Raw genomic sequence first — 24848 nt, forward strand, 5'->3', positions numbered from 1 at the left:
GTAAAGAAGAACAAGACTTACTGGAAGTGATGGTCTGGCCCCACAGAGCCCTGATCTCAACATCATGGAGTGTCTGGGATTACATGAAGAGACAGAAGGATGTGAGGAAGCCTCCATCCACAGAAGATCTGTGGTTAGTTCTCCTACCAGCCGAGTTCCTTCACAAACTGTGTCCAGGTCTACCTAGAAGAACTGATGCTGTTTTGAAGGCAAAGGATGGTCACGCCAAAGATGGATTTGATTTAGATTTCTATTTTGTTCATTCACTGCATTTTGTTGATTGATGAAAATAAATGATTAATATTTCCATTTGTGAAAGATACTTTGTTTACAGCATTTTTTCACACCTGCCTAAAACTTTGGCACAGTACTGTATGTTCAGTCTGAGGTCAGGATGCTGTGACTGCAGGTCAGACTGGTGGAGAAAATCTTCATCCAACTCTGTCCTGTCTCACCTTCAGAGTTCTGGCGAGACGCTGCTCCTCGGATCCTGAAGGCCTGCCTGGTTCGGCTGCGCTCTCCGAAGCTCCAACTCTTTGGAACTTTGCTAGGACTCTCATCCAGACTGGGCTCCATGCTCGGAGACCTGCGCAATGCCTGAACCCCTCCTGGAGTACCAGGAGCAACTCCCACACCAGGACCAACACCACCTGGAGGAATCACTGCAGACATTAAAGGAGAGGTGGATGAGACTCTGGTCCTCCATCCACCTGGGAGTGAAAATCTTGTAAACGTGTGGCTCGTTGGTGTGATCCGGGGCAGGGCTTTCTAACACAGAATGTATATACTGAGCATGTGCAAAGTAGGCGACTGTGTAGTTGATTCTGCGGGTCTCATAGAAACACCAAGATCTCCTTTTGATAATGCTTTGCTCAGATTTCTCATATGAAATTTATTTTTTGAACTGAATGAATGATCCGTTCGTGTTCAAGTCAGCTCTACATGTGGCCAAACATTCATTTTCAAAAACATGAATGACTGGTTTTGGTTCTGACACCTACCATGCTGAGGAGAACTTTTCCCTTTGGTTCCTGAGCTGCGTGGAGATGAGAAGACTCTCTCTTTCAAACTCACCTTCTGACTGCAAAGACAAACAATAATTCAGTCAGAACTGAGGAACCTGGTGGCACCCGTGTGGTTGTCCTGCGGACAGTGTCTATAATGAGCATGGCTGAAACTATGTGTCTGTTTGGACACTTTCTGCAGTAAAGATAGAGGAACACAAAGTTCATCTCATTTACTGAAGCTGTTAGGAACCAGCAGAGTTCTGGTTCCTATCTTTACGCTCTGATGGTCTTGCTGTAGATTAATCTGGTTCCTGGTTTTTTTCAAGACCCCCCACATTCTGTCAGTGTGCCCCAGGGCAGCTGTGGATACAATGTAGCCTACCATTGTCAGTGGGTGAATGTGTGGATGACTGATTTGGGTTCTATGGACTTAGTAAAGCTCTATACAATTGCAGGCCACTGGCCATTACTCCTTTAATGGTGTCACATCACCTTGTTTGATCATTTTCAGTTGGTTCTCTTTCAGCAGTTCTGACTCTGATATCAGTTCCTGAACCAAAGTGGGAATAACTGGGTCTAAAGATTTATTTCAGTGGGATGAGATGTTCAGTGCTCTGAAGATACAGTTTCAATCCTGCAGCAGAGATGTTTGAATCTCTGAAACAGAGCTGCAGACTGACCTCGGTGATGGTTCAGGCTGGACGTCCTTCCTGCAAACAGAAACAAAGTTACCAAATCTGTTTGACCATCTAAAAACTAGAACATGTAAACAGCAATGAAACAAAGCGTTATGACCACTTCCTGATCCTGCACCTTTCTAGGTCTTGGACCCTACTTGGAATCTACAGACCCCACGCTTTTTGAAGGGTCAGTTCTGCGATAGTCTGGTTCTGGTCTGAACGTCTGGCTGTTTCAACAGACCAGAGTTTTTGACAGTGGTTATATGGTTTGAGTTATTAACAGTTATTTCAGCAGCTCCGATTCTTCCTAAAGTCAAACATGAGTTATTCCCACAAAATGTCTTCTTAGATGGGTGTTTTCCCTTTGAGACTGTACCACTGTTGGACCTTGATATCTCCTTGCTTAACTTTAGTCCAGCTTTTAATTTGCCTTTTTTAATCAAAGTTACAGAGAAGCTATTTATTAATCAATTAAACTCTAACAACAGCTCTTTTTGTTTTGATTGATTGATTGATTGATTGATTGATTGATTGATTGAGGAGTTGCTTCAGCTGCCTCAGCTTTGACTTGTATGAAATCTTACAAACCTAAACGAAAGTCCAGATTTGTTCTTGAGGTTCCTCAGTAAGTCCAGCTGGTTAAGAGGAGGAATCAACCTGCAGACAAACACAGACAGGATGAAGGTACTGCAGGGTCAGAAGCGTCAGAATGTCTGCAAGCAGAGTCTCACCTGTACATGGGGACAGACACCGTCCTCTCATAATAGTCCCAGGTGGAAGTCAGGTCAGTTCGACTCAGATTTGTGGCATAGACCCTCCAAGCTGCCTGCAGACACATTATTTTGAAATGAGAAACTGACGCCTCCAGAAATTTATTGTCATGTCTCCATTCAGTGGAGAGACACCTAAATCATGTGGAGAACATCAGGAAGAGTTATTAGGATATCAGGAAGAGTCCGTCCTAAAGTTCATTACAGCAGCTAAATCGACAGAACGTTTCGCTCGACATATTAGGTTCAGTTGGACAGTGATGAACGCTGAACGTTCTGTTGAAAAGTAACAGTCTCACCTTCCCTCATTTGACCAATCAGAGAAAAGCTGTGATGTCAGCATTTACCTGAATGAGTCCAGCTGCAGGGTTGCGTCTCTTCTCAAAGTGTTTCTGTCTGTGCTGCTCCTGAACCTTCAGAGCAAATCCAGAACCCAAAATTCCCTGGAAAGAGACGGTCAGGTGAGCTAGAGGAGCAGGTGTCTCACGTGAGTCCTGGTAAATCCAGGTCATCTCATGTAAACAATAAAGTAACTCACAGCTGGCAGAGCAAAGAAGGAAACTCCGATCAGTGTAAATGTTGCAGCCAGCAGACGTCCATTCCAGGTGACAGGAAACTTGTCTCCATATCCGATGGTCGTCAAGGTTATCTGACGGAGACAGTAAGAGATTAATCAGATTGCATTGCTGACAACAATGTGAAGATCAGTAGGACTATACAGGAACTATAGCTTTCACATCAGAGGTCATCTGGGATAACTACACTGCAGCTGGACACACCTGGATTCACTTGTTGGTTAGTTGTAAAGGAGTAACTCATGAGCTGAGATGTAAATTTCAATGTTTGAATTAGACGTTTGCTGTTGCAATGCAGCAATGTAGATCCAACAAAGTAAAAAAATGGCTACAGGGTGGAACAGTTCAAATTTTGTTATAGTTAGTTTTCACTCCTCAACATCTGATGAACTTTCCATCAAAATCAAACGGTTTCTTTATGCTTCCTGTGATCAGGGCTACAGCTACTCTCTGGGCCAAAGAAAGCTAAATCTAACAGTGGACCAGTACCACAACCCAAAAGTTGATGATTAAAATACCCAGAAACCATTAACCTATGTGAGACAGGTGAACACAACATCAAACACCTGTCGCTGTTTGAGGTAATCTTACCAGTCCCCACCAGAGGGCGTCAGCATAGGTCTCAAACTGCTCATTGTCTTCTTTCTCTGCTAAATACACGAGGAAACTGGCCAGAATGAGACACAGGAACCCAATGTACCAGGCAGTGATCAGCTCCTGCAGAGAGAGAGGAGAGCAATCAGTCTGATCAGCCTCATGTCAGTCTATCCATGCAAAACTTCAGCGCAGACTGAGAGCTGATCAATATGAAGGAGATTAGTAAGACGGTTTGGTTTCATGTTTCAGAAACCTGAAAGATGAAACCAGCAGCACAGACACAATGTAAAGCCTTTTCTTCCTAGATCTTCTGCAGCTTTTCTGTTTCCAAAGGTCATACTGACCTTAAGATGCCACGCCCCCTTCTCATTAATACTTTGAAGCAGAAATGTCTTCAAACTGATGGAGTACACAGATCGGATCAGAGCTTCAATCAGCGCTCCAAAGTTTTTATCACCAGAGCCGTTAGATCTCGCTGCATCTTCTTCCAGAGGGTCAAGGGTTTACATGTCATTTCTGCTCATCTTTGCTCCAGTTAGGAGAGCTTATTGGAGCCGCTGTCAGCAGAACAACTGATTTGTTTTGGGCTTGGTTCTGGTGGTAGGAGTGAACCTTTATTAACTCAGCCGGTCATGTTCATTTCTAGGCTGTTCTGATGAAGAACACGACCCCCCGATCAATAACACCATGCACACACCAGTCACCTTGCTGTGGGCGTAGACAACTGATCCTAGCAGTTTCCAGGTTCCTCCACGTCGATCCATTCGGATCATCCGGAGAATCTGTAGAAACCGGAGGGACCTGATGGCAGACGTGGCAAAGACGTTTCCTTGAGTTCCAGCAGCCAGGACAGAGATTGAGGCTATGAGCACCATGATGTCTGCAGAGGGAAAGGTAAAAGACAAAGGTCAAGGGTTAACTACAGAAGATGTTCTTCTGTGAAGATCTTGGAACTGAAGGACAAACATCACAGGTGATTTTTATAGAAACATGAATCATAAAACAGGAGCTTTATTTGAACTCAGCAAATGTTTAACAAAACCAATAGACGTTCAAATCCATCGACATCAGAATGACTTCTGGGTCTGCTGGAGCTCAGTCCTCAGACTAATGCTCCTTCTGGAGCCTGACATTCCTCTCAGGAACCTCGTTTAGTTTTGCCATCTGTTGGGAGTATGATTATTGATTGAATAATCTTGATCAATAATTAGAATTACAAATCATAATCTGACAAAATCAATTTCTTAACCATAAATCCTCATTTACGAATCGAGACCAGAGAGGTTTCTGGTGTTGTAATTGTGGCTCAACGCCTCTGACAATTACAACCGTTAAATACTCCGTAATAGTTAATAACTATTGCCGGAGATGTCACTGTTTAATCGACCGTTTCTGCCGAAACGTGTGGAACTTGAACCTTATTTTGACTGACACATTACTTTTTGCACACAATGAAACACCAAACGCTCTCTCTTTATCTATGTGAATATTTATTAATTGTCACCTACTCAACATGCAAAATTCTACACACACAGGGGTAACACATCTAAATAAGCAAAATCAACAAACGGTAGTGGGTATGTATTGAGTCAACCAGCAGTTTATGGCACAACAGAGGAAAGGAGAGAATATGAAAGGGGGGTGTGGTGATGACTGGTGGGGGGTTGGAGCGCAGCTTAGAGTGTCTTTTATGATCTTCTGATCATAAAACTTCCCCCTTTACTCCTGAACACAAAGGATTGATAACTTTTGGCGGCAAGCTAGCACAGTGAGATTGAAGACAAAGGTAAAATGGAGAATTTTACCATGAGGTCGTTTTAACAGTCCAGTTTTGCAACGCACCCACGTTCAGATAGTAAACACAGACAGCTCTGGGGAACACGGCGGGTCTCGATATTACATAACACATCAAAGTTTCAACAAGCAAGGTTACATGCACATATTATTCAGAACACATGAGATCCTAACCAGCGATTCTGATCGCTTCTACAACCTCTGACCCTGCCCAGGCCTTCTAATAAAGAAATAAAAAAAAGAAATGGGTTTTACTTGTGTCGTCTTCTTCCTGAGCGAGGGAATTCGAGCGAGGAAACGTGGGGTTGAGTTAATTGTGCGTCCACAATTAACTTCAGGGGAACGGTCAGTCTTTGTCCTTCGGTCTTCTTGACAAAAAGGAAAAATATAATCTGACCATCAAAGTCGACTTGAAAATGAAACACGGTAGCGGTTCGTCTCTCCGAAACTCCGTGTCTCCAGTTACGTGTTAACTCACGTCTTCGATCGGCAAAAGTGAAACCTGCGGCCTTCTTAGTCCACAGACTTCAGTTATGAATAGTTCGTTGTCCAACGGGAGAGAATGAAACTCTTCACAGAGTTCTTCTCTTAAAGTGACGCTCTTCAATCACCGTTTCCAGCGGAAGGCGACTTTTCAAACATGAGCGCCTCCTATATAGCATCCTGTGATGTCAGACTGGGGACGCCCAGTCATATCAGTCGCAATGCTCGATGGGATATGTAGGAGCGGGCTGTCCTGGGTACAAAATGGCCGATGCCATTGGAGGGGCACAGTGACGCCCAACAACGTGCAGATAATCCAATACTCAGCAAACAAGTGGTCCAACATTCCCCCCTAGGTTCAAAGGGTGAGATGAATCGCAGTCTTTGAAGCTACTGGGACCATTCTGTCCTTTGCTGAGCAATCAGTGATCTGTGGCGAAGCAGAACAAAACAAAATAGTCTCTGTGTTACTCAAAACCTACGACTGGGCAGGATAGAGGTTAGCCTGGGCAGGACTAACTCTGACTAAACTCATCCCTTTCTACATTGTTCAATGAAACAAATACAGGACAATACATTCACATCATCATTACATTCTTTGGTCATCAGCTTTGGTAATCCTGAGACAAAATGAAACAATAACAGATATCGTACATATATATGTATATATAAGAATAAAAGGAACAAACAAAAATCATGGTTCATAGCTTATTCATCCAACTTCTATTAGGCACTGGACCCTGGCTGTGTCGTTGGCAAAGGCGGTGCTATGAACCGTGAGGGAATGAATGTGAGGGAATCAATCCTGACCTGTAAACGCTTAACCTGCTGGTATGCGGTGTGTAATCTAAAACGAATGGTTAAAACAGGTTTAGGCTTAAACCATTGGCTCTTCCGGATGATGATGGGTTTTAATAGGACTCCTGTCTCTAAACTATCTAGATGTGGAAAGAGGGAGAAAAGAATAAACGAATTGCAGTATTTAGGCTATAAGCCAGGTGTGTTTGTGGAGGTTGCAAGGTGTCTGTCGTGGTGGACTTAGGATTTCTCTACTAAGTTCAGCAGAACTAGGTCAATGGGTATCTGTGCCTCGGTGGGACTGTCTATAGATGAACCAACCTCCTTTAACACGATTTTGTATGAAATCTCGGGCAGCATGGGTGTGTCCATTACATCATTCTTAAACACTTTTGTGAGGTCTGCTGTGCATACAGTGTTATGGAAAATTATCGTGTCAACTTACAGTTTAAGACTGTGTCCTAGAAGGTAGTTATATGTTTAACTGTTTCTGTTGAAGAAAGTTGTTAGTGATTATTGCATGTTAGTGTGAGTTAATGAAACATGCACCTATTTAACTAGTCCTACGCACTGGCCTCTCCTTTCCCGGACATTGAGACAAGCTCTGTTCTTGGGGAGGAGAGTTCGATGTAGGACTTCATCTGGTTCAGCTAAAGAGCAGCAGCTGGGATGATGGTGTCAACCTTTTCTGACAAGCATCCAACCCACTTGATGAAGCTGCATGTCGCAGTTAGGAGGAATTTGTTACCTCCTGTTAATTTTGGAGCTGGTTCGACCCAGTTGGTCTGAAGGTGGAACCAAGGTAATGTAACCCCCCTTCGCTGAAGCGGAGGTTTACTGGTTGGCTGGGATGGCTGAAACTGGCGGCAGGTTAAACATCCTTTGATGTAGACCTGGGTGTCGTGAGACCTTGGAGGCCAGTGCGCCATCTGCTGGAGGGTGTGGAGTGTGGCTTTGTAGCTCCTATGGCACCTAACAGGAGAGTAATGGGCGTCGGATAACGTGACCCCCCTTTGGTCTGTTGGAACAATATCCACAGCATGGGAGAGCTGTTTGATGCCAATCTGCACACTGGCTGTCTTGAGGAGAGGGCGGAGCCCGTCTACTAAAAGGAGTGTGTGGCTGTGTTGTGCCTCAGTTACAAAGGGGTCTTTTTGGCACAAACGGTCATACAGCTCTCTAATGGTTGATGGATGTCCCAGCCAGAATGCTAGTAGCACTTCTGGTATGAACATGGTTTCCAGGTGTACATCTTCCACCACTTTGGGGTTGTAAGTGTCCACACCTGGGTTCTTTAAAGAGCCAAGCAATGCATGACCGCCTCTGGCAGGAGTTTCCTGGATGGCTGGGTGCAGCTGTGTCTCGGAGGTGCACATGACCGGCTCTGATGAGGGCCTGAGAGGTCCTTCGGGCTCCTCTAAGCTGCTGACCTGATTGGTCACAACGAATCGTTCGCTGCGTGCACCCCGTGGGTTTTGCACCTCCGCCTGGACTCAGAGTTGGTCCTGGTGGCCGTCAATGAGTGGGGCCAGCCTGTCCAGCAGGTCCTGGCCACCAAGACAAAGGTCTTTGTTTAATGTGCACCTATAGATGGGGTGCACCAGAGCCGTGTCTTCGGGTGTAATGTCCAGCTCCACCCAATTAGTGATGCATGATCGGTTTTGGGTGCAGCTGGTGATACTTACATCACGAAATTCAGCCTGAAGTGGTTTACTGAGGGAGAGCATGGCTCTACTCGCCTCCTCAAACGAGACCGAGAACCACAGGCTGATCTCTGATCCTGTTTTAAAATGGAACCTCAGTTTGACCTGTCCTCCTATACTAGTGAGATAGTGTAGGTAACCTATATGTTCATTATGGTTCAGTTTACCTAAGAACCTTGGAGCAATGATTTGTGGTGTTTCTCCTGGAGAAGTCCCAAGGGGTTCTTGGAGTTTCCCAGGTTTGTCTCCCCATCCGATCAGGTAGACTCTGATGGCTGTGGAGACTGGGTTCACGCCTAGTCATGCTGACGGGAAGTTTGGGTCTGGTTTAACTAGGTCCGCTTCCTGTTTCAAGGGTTGTGGGGGCATGGTGGCCTGACGCACCGCTTCCGTCACCATCTTACGCAAGGCCTCCTCCATCTCTTTCCCCATAATCCCTTCTGCATGTGGGTTCCACCCTCTTCCATCAGGTTTACCTTTAGGCTTCACGTGATGGTCAGGTCGTCTGTTTGACCGGAAGTGGTCCGGCAACTTTGACTGTGGTTGGTATTCAGTACCACCCCCCCAGTCCAGCTGACAAAACCTATGTTGTTCCCTGAACCTGTTCTTCGCATAGGTTCTGGTTGAAGGCCTTTCCTGACCTTCTAATGCATGGCTGGTTCTTTCAGTCTGGACCTGTAAAACCCTAGCCTCGCTCTCCGATCCCTTGGTCGGGCGAGCACGTGTTTCCCACGCCATCTGAGCATATTTGCGGATCTCTTGCATGCTCATGGCCTTGGTCCTGCAATACATAGTAACTTCGTATCGCACACTTTCATGAAGGTTGTGGAGGAACAGGGATTTAAAAGCATGTTCCTCCTCAATGCCTGGCGCATTGCGTCCTTGGAAGTAAACGGCTCTCAAGCGCCGGTAATACTCCCTGGGTGCTTCGCTTTTCTTTTGCTGGATCGTGAAAGCCCCAAGTGTGGCTGAGGCCCGGTCCGTGTACACGGAATATTCTTCCCTCAAAGCTTCGCAAAGGGTTGAATAACGGTCTCGGACTGCGGGTGTCAGGCTCTCCATGAAAACATGGACGCTCCTGGACGTTGTCTTCCAGATGAGCTTCAGTTTCTCCTGTGCTGATGGGCAGTACAAATCTAGAAGACAGCATTCCACTTCCCTAAGGTAATCATCAATGTTTGATTCTGCCTTATTAGGGTCGAAACGCTCTATGTCTTTAGCAAGGGACTCAAGCTGGCGGGTGCGCAATCCACTTTCAGGGATTGGTCCCGGCCCATCTGAGTCATCATCGGAGAGTTCACTCCGGTTGCACTCAGAGGGTATCGGTGCATCACGCCTCATCCTCGGAGGAGGCAGTGGAGGCTGCTCCCGGTATAACTGTGGGCCCTGTGCTTCCCGGACTCGGGTCCCGGGCAGCGGTTGAGGGTGGTAGGAGCTACCTGAATCCCAGGGGCGGCACTCCTGTTGCCGTGGCGGAGGTGAGGGATCGTAGAGGACCGTACTGCGAGTCACGTTTGACGGCTGCTCGCATCTGAACCCTGAACTATTTACACCTGCTGGGTCCCCAGCTAGGTACCGTTCATGGCTGCTGATTGCAGTGGGGCGGGGCACCGCACCACTGAACCTATTCTGACTACTTACCCCCGTTCTTACCTCGGTGGATGTCTGGGGAACCCCATGAGCCTGGAAAGGTAATCTCTGGAGAGCAGCTTCTACATCCTCCAGATCTGACCTGCAGGTTCTCTCAGGGTTTCGCAGGTGTGGCTCACCTCCAAAGGTTTCAACCTGTGAGGTGGGTCTCGGTTCGTCCCCCCATTCTTCCAGGGGGGGCGGGGTGGCATGGCTACCCTCTATTGCTTCCAATCTATTTCCCACTTCTGTTATTTCCCCTCGAAGGACATCCACCGTCTGCAACGTATCATTCAGCTCGAACTGCAGTTTAACGCGCTGGTCAACTTCCAACATTAACCTTCGCTGATACAACAGAGTGAGCTGTCCTAACACATCAGAGACCCGTCTGTCCTTCGGTGGGTTTTTAATGACTTGGAGCAACTCCTGAATCCTGGCTTCACATTGCTCAATGCCATAATCATTGAGGCCTTTACGCTCCTCGGGGGACAACAGAATCAATGACCCTATCACCTCTTGTGCCTGCATTCCTATGGGGTCCTCCACCATACACACATCTCCAGCTGCAGTCTGGGATGTTCCCTCCATCTTTGGCCCAAAATGCACAATGCAAACACACAAACTGTTTATTTATGAACCACCACTAAAGAAATTAGCAGCAATTCAACAGGCTAAGCTATTCAGTGATTAACGATTGCTAAATTAATTAGCTGCACACAACAGGCTAAGCTGTTCAGTGATTAGGGATTGCTAAACTTAATTAGCTGCACACAACAGGCTAAGCTATTCAGCTAGCTGTCTGATTCATACCTGTCTCTTCCAGGTGTATGGGTTTGCTTAAAATGGGCACACAGGTTTGACCGTTCAAACTGTGGCTTACCCAAGTCTATGCTTTAATGGGGTTAATCAAGCAAACTTGCAAAAAAAAAAAAAAGGGAAAAAGGGAAAGAATTTTTTTGAAATAACCCAGAAACCAAGTTCAAAATAAAATTTTAAAAATGGGAAAACGAAACTAAACATTCAATGCTGTTCTTAGCTTCAAATAAATGTTAGTGTTCTCTAATATGAATCACCTACCTTCCTGTTAAACAACTAAGTTAGTTTTATGAGTCAGGTTAAAACATGCTTCACACTAAAAACCCAGCAAAAATGCTTAAAAGTGGTAATGAATGATCTGTAACTTCAACTTTCAACTTTAAGTTATGCCCTTTTGATCATAGGTGATGGAATAATCTGCCTGTGTTAATGAATTGAGTGATTTAAAAAAAATATATATCAACGTAGGAAATGCAATTCGCACTAGTGACCACCAGATGGTACTGAGTGCAGGTCTGCGGTTTGGGAAATCCAGCTGCAATCTGTAATCTATTAAATGGCCACCATATGTAGGTGTTGTTCTCTAACTGACTGGGAGAATGTTGGTCACAACTGTAATTACGCTCAGTGGACACTGGGGGCAGGTCTGCTGCTTATCAGCGCTGGTTTTTACAGCTGCAGCAGCAGGCTGGCGACTGGAAATTAACTTTAACTTTTCCACAAGTTAAACCAACTTTCACCTTGCATCCACAACAAACACCTCTGAAAGCTAATGTTATCCTTTGCAGTAGAACTGAGCACAACCTAATCGAAATCCCCTAATTCACAAACGTTCTGTGCGAAACTCAAGTCTCCCAATCAACGTCTAGTTAACGGAGATCACAACTGTTCATTCTGTGCAACAGTGATTTGATGTCTGTCTTTTTAAGGCCCACCCAGGGACGCCATATGTTGGGAGTATGATTATTGATTGAATAATCTTGATCAATAATTATAATTACAAATCATAATCTGACAAAATCAATTTCTTAACCATAAATCCTCATTTACGAATTGAGACCAGAGAGGTTTCTGGTGTTGTAATTGTGGCTCAACGCCTCTGACAATTACAACCGTTAAATACTCCGTAATAGTTAATAACTATTGCCGGAGATGTCACTGTTTAATCGACCGTTTCTGCCGAAACGTGTGGAACTTGAACCTTATTTTGACTGACACATCACTTTTTGCACACAATGAAACACCAAACACTCTCTCTTTATCTATGTGAATATTTATTAATTGTCACCTACTCAACATGCAAAATTCTACACACACAGGGGTAAACACATCTAAATAAGCAAAATCAACAAACGGTAGTGGGTATGTATTGAGTCAACCAGCAGTTTATGGCACAACAGAGGAAAGGAGAGAATATGAAAGGGGGGTGTGGTGATGACTGGTGGGGGGTTGGAGCGCAGCTTAGAGTGTCTTTTATGATCTTCTGATCATAAAACTTCCCCCTTTACTCCTGAACACAAAGGATTGATAACTTTTGGCGGCAAGCTAGCACAGTGAGATTGAAGACAAAGGTAAAATGGAGAATTTTACCATGAGGTCGTTTTAACAGTCCAGTTTTGCAACGCACCCACGTTCAGATAGTAAACACAGACAGCTCTGGGGAACACGGCGGGTCTCGATATTACATAACACATCAAAGTTTCAACAAGCAAGGTTACATGCACATATTATTCAGAACACAGGAGATCCTAACCAGCGATTCTGATCACTTCTACAACCTCTGACCCTGCCCAGGCCTTCTAATAAAGAAATAAAAAAAAGAAATGGGTTTTACTTGTGTTGTCTTCTTCCTGAGCGAGGGAATTCGAGCGAGGAAACGTGGGGTTGAGTTAATTGTGCGTCCACAATTAACTTCAGGGGAACGGTGAGTCTTTGTCCTTCGGTCTTCTTGACAAAAAGGAAAAATATGATCTGACCATCAAAGTCGACTTGAAAATGAAACACGGTAGCGGTTCGTCTCTCCGAAACTCCGTGTCTCCAGTTACGTGTTAACTCACGTCTTCGATCGGCAAAAGTGAAACCTGCGGCCTTCTTAGTCCACAGACTTCAGTTATGAATAGTTCGTTGTCCAACGGGAGAGAATGAAACTCTTCACAGAGTTCTTCTCTTAAAGTGACGCTCTTCAATCACCAGGTCGTTTCCAGCGGAAGGCGACTTTTCAAACATGAGCGCCTCCTATATAGCATCCTGTGACGTCAGACTGGGGATGCCCAGTCATATCAGTCGCAATGCTCGATGGGATATGTAGGAGCGGGCTGTCCTGGGTACAAAATGGCCGATGCCATTGGAGGGGCACAGTGACGTCCAACAACGTGCAGATAATCCAATACTCAGCAAACAAGTGGTCCAACACATCCCTTCAGAGCATTCTCAGTGGGGTTCCACCATAATGGAACGGGCTGCAATCAGAGCACAGGGGGTTCTTTCTACCTTCAGATAACACCTCCAGGACCCTTAAGACCAATACCTCAGTCTGACCCTTATTCTATTGGGAATCTTTAAATTGGTTATGAAAAACTTGATTTTATCTCCTTTTATGATTTGTTTTTTCTGGTTGAGTGATGAAGATGCTGGACTCCTCAGTCCCTGAACCTGAACATGTTTCAGACTGAAAGCAGCAGATGGAAGTACTGAGACTCACCGATGACACAGAAGGGTTTTCTGGCAAATTTTAGTCGTCCTCTCCATCCTCTGTAGCGGCAGCAGCAACCTGCAGCCCAGATCCTCACCATGTACTCCACCCCAAACACCACGATAGTCACCACCTCCTGCAGGCAAACAGCACATGAACAGCTGTCAGAAGACTCCTGGAGGTGCAGCTTCTAATGCGGTCTCTGTGGGAGCGTGCACATCTCTTTAACGTTCACTGTGCCGTGAAACTTTCTGGAAGGTCTGTGGAAGCGAGAACCTGATCATCCACGTCAGGCAGACATCAGGTCCAAAGTATCCTAAGACTGACCCACTGCATGTTTATGATTGCCTTTTAAATTTTTGCACACCAGAAACCAGGATAGGACAGTGATACCAGGACTCAGAAATCAATATTATTGCATGTAGAAAGTTCTGCTTTTTAAAAATATAATTATGCAAATACATGAAAAGGTTTGTGCAGTAAAAAGCTAACGCTGATTGAGACCGAACTCTGAAGGCTTTGTCACTGAACACTTTTACTTAAATGTTATGAATTTTCTTTTCATTTTTCACCCACCAAAGGTCCAATATTTCACTCACCTATAGGTGTAATATTAGGGACTATCTCATGCTATAAATGTGTATTTAGTACTTTGAAAAGTTAATTTCAGCTGCACTATTTAACTGTGTATATTTCTTTTTTTTCCTCTGCATTGTATATTTCTTTAATTGTCCCAGTGTAATATAGCAACCCGTCAAACTCTGGCCAACCAGAGTTCGACTGGGTTGGGGTTTCGGCTGCTCGTGATCTCACGTTGCATTAAATCTGATGCTACTGGACCAAACTGAACTTGATTGAACCAATCTACCAGATATGCAGCGGTAGTTGAGAAGGCTCATGTTAGCAGTCTAATGGTGCGTTCACACCAAACGCGATTTCTGCAAATTTTTCACCTCATTTGTGTGCTTTTGCCCGCTTCACATTCCGCGTGAACTCCGCGTTGGCATTCGGCAACAAGCGGCAACGCTTCGCCGCGTCATCAAATAGGAGGAGCATCCATCTGCTGCTTGCTGGTTTCAACTGAACATGCTGGACATGGATTTCACGGATAATCACGGTGTTTTACCTGTGGAGAGCCGAAAAACGCCGCCGACATCAATGTCCCTGGGTTCACCAGATTCTTCAGGGACGGGAACAGTTCGGAGAGTACCACCACCTACTCCAGGGGCTGCGCCTGGATGACGGTCGATTTCAGCGTTACTTCCGTCTATCCAGGACCCAGTTCGAAGATCTGCTGCCCCGCGTTGGGAGATGAATCGGCCTCCGGGACGCCAACTACCGGCGACCGCAGTGAAGCCAGCCCGAAGCCGGACACCGGACACTCAAGCTCCGTGGAGCCAGCGGCATCCAGCCCACGGCCGATCCGAGTCAGGCACCCAGATTTCAGCTAGCTGCTCTCTGTTGCTCCCTCTTCTGACGCGCGGTGGTTCACTAGGGACCGTCAATAAGTTTCCGTACCAAACAATCGTGGAAAATCTGAGTGCCTGAATCGGATCAGTCGTGAGCTAGATGCCGCTAACTCCGCGGAGCTTGAACATCCAACTTCAAACTAACTTCACCGCGGTTTACCGGCGCTGTATCCCCGCTGCTGAACGCCTGTCCATCTGTCTTCGGCGATTTTTAATGTCCACATCTCTTAAATTTAAGATATTTGTGCCTAAACATAACCAGGCCAGAAGTAATTAGTTGAGTCATACAACTCTGGCTTGCCGCACACCGCCACTATGATCTGGTCCTCCATCATTGACAACTGCTTCTTCTCCGCTTTGGTCCTTCACCCTACGTCACAGCCACATCCAGTCCCTGATTGGTTGACGCGACACGAATTTAGGAAAAAGTTCCAATTTTTCAACTCGTCCATCGCGCCGCTCCGCTCCCGCTTCGCTTGCCGCGCCTTCCGTGCCGTGCCCTCAGCGTCCTTCGCACCGCGCCGCTCCTGAACGCGCCTCTACGTAGGGATAACATGTAAATTGGCCGCTCCTTTCGCAGAAATCGCGTTTGGTGTGAACGCACCTCAATGGATCACGTCCAGGAGAACAGACATCAGAGAGCTGTTCACCATGTTGGTAGTCGAGTTCACAAAGTATTTTCTCTTGTTTATCTTTCTTGTCAAATTTTCTTAGAAGCTCCTGAATCTATAAACCAAAACCTCTTTAAACCATCCAACAGAAACTGATTCTCTGGTCTAGAGTTCTTCATTCCTTGAAGTGCAGAGCTTCAGTGAGCAGTTCTAACTGGTTTCCAGCTGAGGGAAGGTTCAGGCTCAGCTATGGCACAGAACATTCAAACTCCAAGAACTTTGGGGGCATCAGAGGAAGGTCCATCATCTGCTAACCTGAGGATGTGGTTTGATTTTTAACATAAAGACAAAAGAAGAAACCTGTGAAGAACTGAAGACAACAAAGGAGCAGACAGAACATTTCTTCTTAAGGTTTGTGAGCAGCAACACCAACAATCATCATCTCCAAAAAACACTGGAACTAACATTTATCTGTATCTTCTTCAACACCAGCTAACAGTCAGAGAACTGCACCAGCAAACATCTTCCACCCCAGTTCATCACCATGACTGGTTCCAAGTTGAGCCCAGTTTAGAAAGAGGAGAACCCTGTCATACTCACTGTAGAACCAGACATGTTGGTGGTGTTTTATTTTTTTACCAGGATGTAGAGGGCATCCTCCGAACTCTTCTCATACTCTCTGATGGTGGAGAACACAGACAGAACCAGGCAGGAGAACACCAGCAGGAACCTGTACACAGAACATCAATGAACCAATGAAAACTGAGCCCAGATCAATGAGTCAGAGCTTCATTCTAGTGGTGGTATCTGATCTGAGATCTGTCTGTAGGAGCTGATCTTCAGCTGCTCCTGGAATCTCTGAGCAGTCATAAAGAAGCTTCTTCAATAATAAAAATGTATCTGAATAATTAAAAAACAGACAAATCAATGAAGCAACAGCGTTAGCTGACAGGTGTGCATGTGATGTTGAGTCAGGTAATTACACATAGGCGTGGTAGATGAAGGCCCATCCTCGAGGTCTCTCTAGGACATTGTACAAGAAGTTCTGAAGTCGCCTGTAGAGGGCGTTTCTTTTAGGAGGTTTCTTTCCTCCAGAGACGCTGCTGCGCTGACGCCGAGGACCTTCATCTCCACCTGAAGGCCACAAATATCCATTTTCAGAATCAGATTTGTTGGCCAAGATTGTGACACAAACAACGAATCTGACTTTGGGTCCTCTTTGCTTTCAATGGACAGAAATCTTTATTATAAATTGATCCTCTCTGCAGACCTGATTGTTGGTTGCAGTCTGGACCTGTCCTGTTTGGTGGATGAACCAAACCACACTGAGATGGACAAAGAAAGGACAGACTGAATGATGGCAGTGTAAAAGATGACCAGCTGCTCCTGTGGAAGGTTGGACTTCTTGAGTTAAAGCAGGTCTCTGCTGGACCTCTGCTGGACCTTCTTCTGAACAGTGTCTATGAGAACCATCTCAGGCAATGCAAGTTTCTTTATATAGCACATTTCAGTAGGAAGACAATTAAAATGCTATACATGAAAAAACAGATAAAGAGACACAATAGGAAAAGTACATTACAGTGGCATAAAAGTAATTAAATAAATAACAAAAACAAATAATTAAAAGAATAAAAATTTTAAAAACTTAAATTATAAGATGATAATTAAAAAAAATTAATGAATAAATGATTGATAAGAAAATGAAAGGAAAATTGGACTGAAAGCTTAACTAATAATGCTTAGATGGCCCAGTCAAAGGCCACTCTAAACAAATAAGTTTTTAATCTTGATTTAAAGCAACTTAGGGTTTCGGCGCTTTTCCAGTTTTCTGGCAGTTTATTCCAGATTAGTGGAGCATAAGAAATAAAAGCTGCTTCTCCATGTTTGGTTCTGGTTCTGGTTCTGCAGAGTAGATTTGAGCCAGAAGACCTGAGAGGTCTGGGTGGTTGATCCACTGACAACAAGTCTGTAATGTATTTTGGTGCTAAGCCATTCAGTGATTTATAGACTAACATAATTATTTTAAAGTCTATTCTCTGAGCTACAGGGAGCCAGTGTAGGGACTTTAGAACCGGGCTGATGTGCTCCACTTTCTTAGTTCTAGTGAGGACGCGGGCAGCAGCGTTCTGGATCAACTGCAGCTGTCTGATCCACTTTTTAGGCAGACCTGTGAAGACACCGTTGCAGTAATCAATTCTACTAAAGATGAACGCATGAATTAGTTTTTCTAGGTCCTGCTGAGACATTAGTCCTTTAATCCTGGAGATGTTCTTTAGGTGATAGAAGGCCGACCTTGTTACTGTCTTTATGTTCCTCTGAAGGTTCAGGTCTGAGTCCATCACTACACCCAGGTTTCCAGCCTGACTGCTGGTTTCTAGCTGTATTAACTGAAGCTGTGTGCTAACTTTTAAACGCTCTTCCTTTGGTCCAAAGATTATTACTTCAGTTTTGTTTTGATTCAGCTGAAGAAAATTTAGGCCCATCCATGCATTGATTTCTTCTAAGCATTTACCCAGCGCTTGAATGGGTTCATGGTCACCTGGTGACATCGTAACGTATAGCTGTGTGTCGTCTGCGTAGTTATAATAACTTATGTTGTTGTTTATTAAAATCTGAGTTAGGGGGAGCATGTAGATATTGAATAGGAGGGGCCCTAAGATGGACCCTTGGGGAACGCCACATGTGATTTTTGTGCTCTCTGATATAAAGTTACCTACTGACACAAAAAGGTCCCTGTCCTTCAAGTAGGATTTAAACCAGTTGAGTTCTGTACCAGAAAGGCCGACAAAGTTTTCCAGGCGCTCTAATAAAATGGAGTGATCAACAGTGTTGAATGCTGCACTAAGGTCCAATAATACCAAAACTATGGTTCTTCCACAGTCTGCATTTATACGGATGTCATTGAACACCTTGACAAGAGCAGTCTCTGTGCTGTGGTGAGCAGGAAGCCTGACTGGAAGACATTGAAGTAGTTGGTCATTGTTTGGAACTCTTCAAACTGGATCCAAGAGTGTAATACGATCATGCGATCATATGCACTTAAGTTAAGTAGCAATGAATTACTGTTTGTGTATCCAGTATTCATTCATGAACGGGTAATTAAGGTGCAAGCATGGCTTGACTTTTCTCTCTGAGGTCTACAGAAGCAAACTGTGTTCCAGAGAGTTCCCAGCAGCAATCAGATGTTATTACACTCAAAGCTTTCTGAAGGAAAGCTGTCGGTAAAACATCGAGACAGCAAGAAGAAGAGCTTAGTTGCTGTACGATTTCTTCTAAGTTTTTGTAGTTTATTTGGTGAAATTGGGACATTTTGTCAAAATCAGTTCTAGTTGGAGACAACTTTGGTCCTGGAGTTGATGTGGATGTGCTGATTGCCTCTCTGATCTTTTGGGTTTTTTCAGTAAAGAAGTTAGCAAATTCATTGCAGGCCCTGGTAGAGTGGAGTTCAGATGCTACAGTTACAGGAGGGTTTATTAACCTGTCGACCGTGGCAAATAATGCACCAGCATTGTTAATGTTTTTGCTGATGATCTCAGAAAAGAAAGATTCTCTTGCATGTTTCAGTTGTAGGTTATATCTGTATAGTCTCTCTTTATAGATCATATAGTGAACCTGGAGTCCAGTCTTTCTCCACCTGCGTTCAGCTTTTCAGCACTCCTTTTTTTCACTTCTGACTGGCACTTCTCCATGGAGACATTTTCTTCCCAGAAACGACTTTCACTTTAATTGGAGCAATTGAATCAATGATGTCTGAGATTTTAGAATGAAAGTTTTCTACCAGCTCATCTACAGTGTTACAGGGCAAAGTGGAGGTAGAAGAGTAAATCTGGTTAAAGGTTTCAGCAGCACCGTCCTTAAAGATGCGTTTTCTTATCATGTCTCTTTGGTAAACTGAGTCATTGCAGATGATGCTTTCAAAAATAACAGAAAAGTGGTCAGATAGAGCAACATCAGTTACAGACACCTTGGAAATGTTTAGACCCTTAGTGATGATCAAGTCCAAAATATGTCCCTGTTTGTGCGTTTGCTGTTTAACATGTTGAGTCAAACCAACATTTCTAAGAGTGTCACATAGATCTATTGGACTTCTATCTTCAGGATTGTCCATGTGAATGTTGAAGTCTCCCACAATAATTAAACAGTCATAATAAACACATATCACAGATAAAAGTTCATTACAATCACTGAAAAAGTTTGTTTTGGACTTAGGAGGCCTGTAAATCCTCATCTCCACAGTCTTGAGTGGGTTAAGCTGCAGGTGGTTCTGACCACACAAGCGTACCAGCCAAACCACCTCCTGTCTGTCTGTAGACTCATCACTGTCCTTGTCATGTGATGTTGTGGTTTGTTTGGACCAAAGTGCAGATAAACACTTGGGAGCAGCATGGTAAGTTGAAGAGTCTCTCTTGTAATAATAATAAACATGAACAATGACTTACATGGGTGAGCCAGAATAACGACATGGAGCCAGGTAGCGACAGGGGAGACAACAGGAGGAACCAGCAGGGAACAATGAAAACCAACAAGCTTATAAACAGAGGGAGGTGGAGTATGAACCAATTTAACAGGGAGGCAAGTAATCAGAGAAATCATGGAACAGGCTGTGGGGAACTGAGGAGAAATGTGTCTAAACTAATGAGTAGAGGGAAAGCAGGGACACGAGGAACTGAGCAGAAAACAAGGAAACTAAACTAAATAATAAAACCGAGGGGAAAAACAGACCTATAGGAAAATATAAACAAACACATGAAACAATAATCTAACAACTAACAGAAGTAATCAATGACCTGGATGAAAAGAAAACACCTGGCTGAGAAACGTCAACAAAAACACAATGCTGACTGAGAAGGAAATAAACAAAACACAAACTCAAAACCCTAACTGGCATGTCCTGGATCAGTCCAATAACAGTCGTGTCATCTACAAACTTCAGGAGTTTCACAGACGGGTCCGCTGAGGTCCAGTTATTTGTGTGGAGAGGTTGGTGAGACTTTCAGATGCTGAAAGAACCTCTCCATCTTTGTCAGGAGGGTCTATAAATGGGGGCGGGACTTTGCTTGGGCCTTTTCTTCCTGCTTTGACACACTTGAGGAAAACTGAGACAAGCTGTGGTTTGGTTCCAGTCGTATGTTTGGTGAGGAATCTAATTCAATTCAGTTCAATTCAATTCAAAAATACTTTATTAATCCCAAAGGGAAATTAAATGTTGTTGTAGCTCATATTATGAAGGTTTCTTCAAAGAGTCGTTGTAGATGCTGATGGCTGTGGGCAGGAAGGATCTCCTGTAGCGCTCCGTCTTACAGCAGATCTGAAGAAGCCTCTGACTGAAGACACTCTGTTGTTGTAGGACAGTCTCGTGAAGAGGATGCTCAGGGTTCTCCATGATGTTCTTCATTTTATGAAGAATCCGTCTTTCCACAATGATCTCCAGAGGTTCCAGAGGAGTCCCCAGAACAGAACCAGCCTTCTTTATCAGCTTGTTGAGCTTTTTTAAGTCCCTGGCTCTGATGTTGCTTCCCCAGCAGATGATGGATGAAGAGATCACACTTTCCACAACAGACTTATAGAAGATATGCAGCATCTTGCTGTAAACACCAAAGGACCTAAGCTTCCTCAAGAAGTACAGTCTGCTCTGTCCCTTCTTGTAGATGGCTTCACAGTTGCATCTCCACTCTAGTCTGTTGTCCAGGTGAACACCGAGGTATTTATACTCCTCCACCACCTTGGTGTAACCTTTGACTCTGCTTTCTCCTTAGATACCCACATCAAATCTCTGGTTCACTCGTTTTTATCATTTATGGAACCTTGCTAAGTTAAGTCCCATTGTGTCACGTTCTGAACTTGAGATTACTATCCATGCATTCATTTCCTCACGTTTGGATTACAGTAATGCTTTATTTACCTATCTTAGCAAAAACTCCCTGGAACGTCTCCAGGTTGTTCAGAATGTTGCTGCTAGACTTCTGACAAAATCTTCTAAGTATTCCCATTCCACACCATTACTCATCCAGCTGCACTGGCTCCCCATTAAATTCAGAGCTCAGTTTAAGATTCTGGTCCTGACTTATAGAGGTCTTCATGGTCAAGCCCCAACTTATATCAGTGAACTCTTATATCCGTACAATCCCCCCAGGTCTCTGAGGTCATGCGATAAAGTCCTACTGGCTGTACATCACACAAGGCTGAAAACTAAGGGTGATAAAGCTTTTGCAACAGTAGCTCCCCGACTCTGGAACTCTATCCCCTTGTGTATAAGGACTGCGGATTCGGTGGTGTCTTTTAAAAAACAGCTAAAAACTAATCTTTTTAGGCTTGCGTTTGGTTAGTTTATTTCTGATTTTATCTTATCTTCTTCTATTTTACATTTATAAATATACTATTCCAATTGTACTTTGTATTAGTGTTGTGAAGCACTTTGTGATCTGTGTCTTGAGAGGTGCTATATAAATAAAAGTTTACTTACTTACTTACCTCCACCTCTTCTCCCATGATGGAAATAGTTTTTGACTTATTCCCGTTTCTCTTAAAATCTACAATCATCTCCTTTGTTTTAGACACATTCAAAATGAGATGATTGTTTCCACACCATGCCACAAAGTGATCCACCACCTTCCTGTACTCAGCTTCTTGTCCATCTCTGATCCACCAACAACTGCAGAATCATCCGAGTATTTCTGCAGATGACAGGAGTCTGTCTTGTACTGGAAGTCTGAGGTGTACAGAGTGAAAAGGAATGGTGAGAGTACAGTCCCCTGTGGTACTCCTGTGCTGCTGAATACCTGGTTAGACTCACAACCCTTCAGTCTCACAAACTGCGGTCTGTTTGTCAGGTAGTCTTTGATCCAGGAGATTGTTGAGGCCTCCACCTGAGTCTTCTGGAGTTTCTGACAAAGCACATCAGGTTGAATTGTGTTAAATGTTCTGGAGAAATCAAAGAACATGATCCTCACAGTGCTGCTGATATGGTTGAAGGCAAACATGTAGAAGCAGAAGGGTCCATGGCTGAGGTGGAAGATGAAACATTTGAGGTGTTACTGGACAGCTGTGGGTCCTGTGGGTCAAAGGAAGGTGGAATGTCTGTTTGGCTGTGAGCAGGAGAGGAGGATGCGAAGTTTGTTTCTGAAGCGAACCTATTAAAGAATGTGTTTAGTTCATTGGTTCTGTCCAGACCTCCATCGGTCCGATCTTCTTTCTGCTTGAAGCCTGTGATCTTCTTCATCCAATCTTTTTTTCTTGTTAAGCAGGTTCTTCAGGTCACTGGTGTTGGGACCACAGCCATGGTTACAATGTGAAAGGCCAGTACAGACTTTCCTGGAACTTTCTAAATAAATTGCATTTAACCGAGTTCAAGCACAACTTCAGAAGGGGAAGGGGTGTAGCAGCAGACTTCCCATGATGCCACTGCCTGTATAAAACCCCCACCTTTCCAATGGTCCTTTCTCTTCCACCCGGACCCCATGTGAGGCTGGCCGGGGAGACAGCGCGCTAATGTCTCTTTGCTGGCAAACAGACAAACTCTTCAAACTGGATCCAAGGGTGTCATACGATCATCGATCATATGCACTGAGTTAAGTACGGATTAATTACTGTTTGTGTTCCCGGTATTCATTCATAAAAGGGAAATTAAGGTATAAGCATTGCTTGACTTTCTCTCTGAGGCCTGCAGAAGCAAACTGTGTTCCAGAGAAGTCCCCAGTAGAGACGCTGTCTCTATGAAGCCGAGTGGAGCGATTTTTCCCAGTCTGAAAGGACGACAACAGGAGCCGCATTACCATAGTTTAGTTGGATTGTTTTAGCAAAGTAAAGAGTTTGTTGATTGAAATATGTTTGACTTTGAGTTGACTTATTTTTGTTAATAAATTCTTGTATTTTAAGAAATTGTGTGAATTCATTCCATGTGTGTGTAGAGTTTTGCTGTTCAATAATGTCAGAGCTCCTCTCACACCTTTCTATTTTGTCCTGATACCATCGCCTTACTGGGCTGGTATTCACAGGATAACCCTTAACAGACGGAAACATTATTTGATAAAATATTAATATTAAATATTGAATAATATTTTCAGATTCATAGTCACAACATATGGCATCCCTGGTGATCCAGGGTTTGTTATTGGGGAAGCATCTCAGCATTCTGGTGGGGATGATGTTATCTACACAGAAGTTTATATAGTCGGTTACACACTCAGTCATGGCATTGATGTCCTCTCCATGTGGCTGGCACAGTGCTCCCCACTGTGTAGCCTCAAAGCAACCTTGCAGGGCTTCTTCAGCTTCCTGTGACCATTTTCTCACAGTCCTCTTTATTAGAGGTTGTCTCTGAACAAGGGGCTTATATTTCAAGCAGAGAAAAAACAGATTTTTTTCTGATTTGCCTAGAGGAGGTCTTGTTGTGGAGATGTATGAGTCCTTGACATTTGCAGAAAACAAATACAACATTTTGTTTTCTCTGATAGAGCAGCTGACAAACTGTTGAAATGTTGGAAGTGTAGCAGAAAGTGAAGCATGGTTAAAATCACCAGATATTGCCCCAAACACATTGGGGTGTTGTGTCTGTAGCTTAGCAACAACTGAGCTGATGGCATCACGTACAGTGTGAGCAACGTAAACGTAAACGTTTGCCAAAATAACACCGGGGAACTCTCTGTGTAAATAATATGGACAAAAACTTACTGCCAACAATTCAATATCTGGACTGTAGAGACGGCACTTCACAGTAACTTGTCCTGGATTACACCATCTGTTGTTCACACATACTGCCAGTCCACCTCCTTTGTGTTTGTCACTCCTCATTAAATCTCTGTCTGCTCATATGGTTAAAAAGCCTGGCAGAGAGACGCTGGAGTCGGGGATATGATCCTGCAGCCATGTCTCAGTAAATCACATAATACTGCATGCCCGGTACTCTGGCTGGGTCCTTTGTAGGGCTTGGAGTTCATCCAACTTGTTTCCCAACGATCTCACATTGCCCATCATAATCGACGGAAGAGATGGTTTGAACTTCCTCCTTCTCTCTCTTCTCTTAGCTCCTGCTCTGTATCCACAACGTCTTCTTTTCAACTCATCAGGGATTTGGGGTTGTAGTTGAAGTATTATTTGAGCTTTTGAGATATTAATCAGCTGCTCCCGGTTGTAAGAAACAACCCCGTTGCCATGGCAATGCATCATAACAAATGTCCAAAAGTAGAAAAGTATTAGGAAAAATCCTCACAGCTGCACAGCATCCG

General features: G+C 44.2%; 1 protein-coding gene across 9 annotated transcripts in view; it reads right to left on the minus strand.

The window, feature by feature from the left end:
• LOC124856411 (potassium voltage-gated channel subfamily KQT member 2) overlaps positions 1-24848 on the minus strand; it is a 66634-nt gene that overhangs the window by 37120 nt on the left and 4666 nt on the right. For all 9 annotated transcript variants that reach the window (XR_007035323.1, XR_007035325.1, XR_007035324.1 and 6 more), the window contains exons 2-13: positions 16608-16758; positions 16264-16354; positions 13554-13680; positions 4334-4509; positions 3624-3749; positions 2996-3106; positions 2805-2900; positions 2419-2513; positions 2276-2344; positions 1688-1717; positions 1002-1081; positions 456-662 (exon numbers count right to left, since the gene is read on the minus strand). Coding sequence is in view for 6 of the 9 variants with exons in the window: in XM_047346796.1 (XP_047202752.1) it covers positions 456-662; positions 1002-1081; positions 1688-1717; positions 2276-2344; positions 2419-2513; positions 2805-2900; positions 2996-3106; positions 3624-3749; positions 4334-4509; positions 13554-13680; positions 16264-16354; positions 16608-16758 (1359 nt within the window). In the remaining 3 variants the exon portion in view is untranslated. The remainder of the gene's footprint in view (positions 1-455; positions 663-1001; positions 1082-1687; positions 1718-2275; positions 2345-2418; positions 2514-2804; positions 2901-2995; positions 3107-3623; positions 3750-4333; positions 4510-13553; positions 13681-16263; positions 16355-16607; positions 16759-24848) is intronic.

Source organism: Girardinichthys multiradiatus, chromosome 20 (genome assembly GCF_021462225.1).
Source record: "Girardinichthys multiradiatus isolate DD_20200921_A chromosome 20, DD_fGirMul_XY1, whole genome shotgun sequence".
NCBI lineage: Eukaryota > Metazoa > Chordata > Actinopteri > Cyprinodontiformes > Goodeidae > Girardinichthys > Girardinichthys multiradiatus.